The sequence below is a fragment of the Fukomys damarensis genome, unplaced genomic scaffold, assembly GCF_012274545.1.
Source record: "Fukomys damarensis isolate Sample0158 unplaced genomic scaffold, DMR_v1.0_HiC HiC_scaffold_15, whole genome shotgun sequence".
In the NCBI taxonomy this organism is placed as follows: Eukaryota; Metazoa; Chordata; class Mammalia; order Rodentia; family Bathyergidae; genus Fukomys; species Fukomys damarensis.
The window spans coordinates 22,114,971-22,118,102 of NW_022900927.1; the positions used below are offsets into that span (position 1 = coordinate 22,114,971).

At 43.0% G+C, this 3,132-nt stretch overlaps 1 protein-coding gene across 1 annotated transcript; it reads right to left on the reverse strand.

Moving 5' to 3' along the window:
• Positions 1-1,884: 1,884 nt before the first annotated feature.
• Positions 1,885-2,823, reverse strand: LOC104876668 (olfactory receptor 9). Its single transcript, XM_010644834.1, has one exon. It carries the CDS (start codon positions 2,821-2,823, stop codon positions 1,885-1,887), a length of 939 nt encoding a protein of 312 aa, XP_010643136.1.
• Positions 2,824-3,132: the final 309 nt, after the last annotated feature.

Here is a 3,132-nt window from a genome sequence, read left to right on the forward strand (position 1 = left end):
CATCCTGCTGTCCATAAACTGAAAAGGCAACTTCATGACCTTACCATTAGATCCTTCTGAATCATAAGAATATTAAACATCTATTTAGACCCTCCCCATCCTTCTCTTCCCTGGACCATCTAATACCAATTCATTCTTAACTCTTGGCCTAAATGTTTCAAAAAAAGTATGGCTCAACAATTCCAAATCTATATCTTTGTGTTTAAAAAAGAGCATAAAATAAGGATACAAAGACATAGGTGTAACAAAATCTGACTCGGCAATATATATAACAAAGAAATTTAATCCCAATGATCTCATTCATTAAAATCATAGTACATCCATATAGTTGAATAAAAAAGAATATTGAAGTCATATTTGGAAGTCTCCTAATAAAGCATAATATTGTTAGTTTAATAAAGTAGAAAATACCTATTACAAAACAACTTAGAAAATATAATCTCATTTCTATTTTTTATAAATATGCATAAAAGAGAAAATAGGCTTCAGTAACTTTCCAAAGACATTATTAACAACAAAATGTTAGTGGTTATTTTCTTCTGAATTCAAAATTCTCTGAAATTAACAGTGTTACTCTTCTAAATTGGAAAGAAAATCAATGCTATATAAAAATTCTCATTATCGTGCCATGAGAGTGATTTCCCTGATTATTCTGTTCTCTCCTGTGGCTTCTACCTACAAGAGAGTTTGTGAATAAGCAATGTCTGGCTGTCCAGGAACAGTAAAAAGGTACTGGAACCTTTGACCTGCAAATAGAGGTGGAATCCAATGAGATATAGTGCATAGTTTATTGCAAGAAACAAACATGACACTCTGAGAGTCAAAGGACAAGATCAGACTTTCTGATGTTGCTCAGGGAGGAAACAGAGATGTTAACTTCTACCATAGAATCAGAAGGAATAAAAAGAACAAGTCGTCAAGGAGATAGGAGAAGTTCAGTAGAGAAGATCAACATCTCAGAGATTCTAGGAGAAAGAGCGGAAGTTAAACCAAGTAACTGGACAGATGCTGCATCACAGAAAGCAGCACCAACAAGACTCAGGGTTTGAACTGCCAAGACAAACCAAACAGATCCCAGCCCTATTCCTTCCCTATCACCCACGATACCAAGGCTGGACATCACACCTGAAATAAAGAAGCATTTGTTATAGCAGAGATGATTGATGTCAGAAAAAAAGATTGCAATGAGGTATCTCTGGGAAAAGGATAAAGATGGAAATCTCAAGAATTACAACCCTAGGGCTAGGGATTTAGCTCAGGGGATTTAGCTCAGTGGTTCCAGTGCCTGCCTTGTAAGCATAAGGACCTGAGTTTGATCCCCAGTAAAAAAAAAAAAAAAAAAAAAAAAATACAACCCTAGAAAGGTACCTGAGCCTCAGGAAAGATAGGAATTGCTAGGTCATGACACACAACAGTTACAGCTGCCTTCCCTCACCTTCTCTTCAAGTGTGTGTTTACCCAGCTTTGCACCTGCAATCAAGCCAGGTCAAGCATAAAAAAAAAAAAAAAAAAAAAAAAAAAAGAATTACAACCCTAGAAAGGTACCTGAGCCTCAGGAAAGATAGGAATTGCTAGGTCATGACACACAACAGTTACAGCTGCCTTCCCTCACCTTCTCTTCAAGTGTGTGTTTACCCAGCTTTGCACCTGCAATCAAGCCAGGTCAAGCACATAAAAACCGACCCAGAACCCAAGCCCTGAGCAGCACGCCTGTGCCTTGGAGCCTTGTTCTGGGTGGAGCAAGGAGCCCACCACTCACACTAACACGCAGCAGGCCAGACCCTGTGGACTGCAGGTCCAAGTTTCCCCTTCCTCCTTGAAAGTGGCCTAGTCGTTGAAAATGGTCAGATCCCTATCTCCAAGTACTCGGAGGAAAGAAGGAGGTCAGGGGCTCCAGAGGAACCTGTGCATGAGCCGCCGCATGGCCCCCGTGACTTCCTTGTTCCTTAGGGTATAGACAAAAGGATTGAATGTAGGAGTGACAACTGTGTAGAAAAAGGCATAGATCTGGTCCGTGTCCAGAGAGGAACTTGTCTCTGGCCTCAGATAAGCCACAGTCGCAGACCCAAAAAAGAGAATGACCACAAACAAATGGGAGGAGCAGGTAGAGAAGACTTTTCGAAGACCCTGGGATGTTGAAACCCCAAGAATGGTGGCAAGAATATAGACATAGGAGGTCATGATCAGTAAGAAAGGAGTCGTAATGAAGAATATAGTGATAATAAGCTTCCCGACTTCACCTGTAAAAGTGCTCCCAGTAACTAATCTCAACACAGGCATGACGTCACACATATAGTGGTGGATGGTGTTGGCACCTCGGAAGGGCAAAGTAAAAATGCAAATGGAGTGAATGGTGCCAGTGATGATGCCCATGAGGTAAGAGGCCCCCACCATGCAGTTACAGGCTCCCTGGTTCATCAGGGTGGTATAATGCAGTGGCCGGCAGATGGCAGCATAGCGGTCGTAGGCCATGGCAGTGAGCAAGCAGCACTCAGTGACCCCAAAGCAGGAAAAGAAATACATCTGAGTGAAGCAGCTGACAAGTGGGATAGTGGGGTGGGTGGACATGAGATCGGCCAGCATCCTGGGCACGATGGTGGTGGTGTAGAGGATCTCGACCAGGGAGAAGTGGCGAAGGAAGAAGTACATGGGGGAGTGGAGGGCGGGGTCAGCCAGTGTGAGGACGATGATCGGGGAGTTGCCCAGCAAGGTGACCAGGTAGATGCAGAGCACCCCCCAAAACAGGGGGACCTGGAGGGAAGGAAAACCTGAGAACCCCAACAGAATAAACTCAGTCACTGCTGTGCCATTGTCACCAACCATGTCCCCAAATCCAGATTGCAATAAGGTGATAGAGGTCTCATGAAGCACCAGGAGGCAACCAAGGAGAGACAAGGACTTTGACAATAAAAGTTTGGGAAAGTCCACAAGAATGTTCCAGCTCTCAGGACTAGGATGGGTGATCACTAGGCCTGATGGTGACTTCTTCCAGAAAAATGTCTCAGAGCAGAAGAAAGATAAACCAAAATGAGGGAAAGCAGCAATCTTCCTTGATCCAGGGACTTCATGAACACCAGGATGATTTTTCCATTCATTTAGATATTGAGCTCCAAGAGTAAAGAGCTGAAAAAA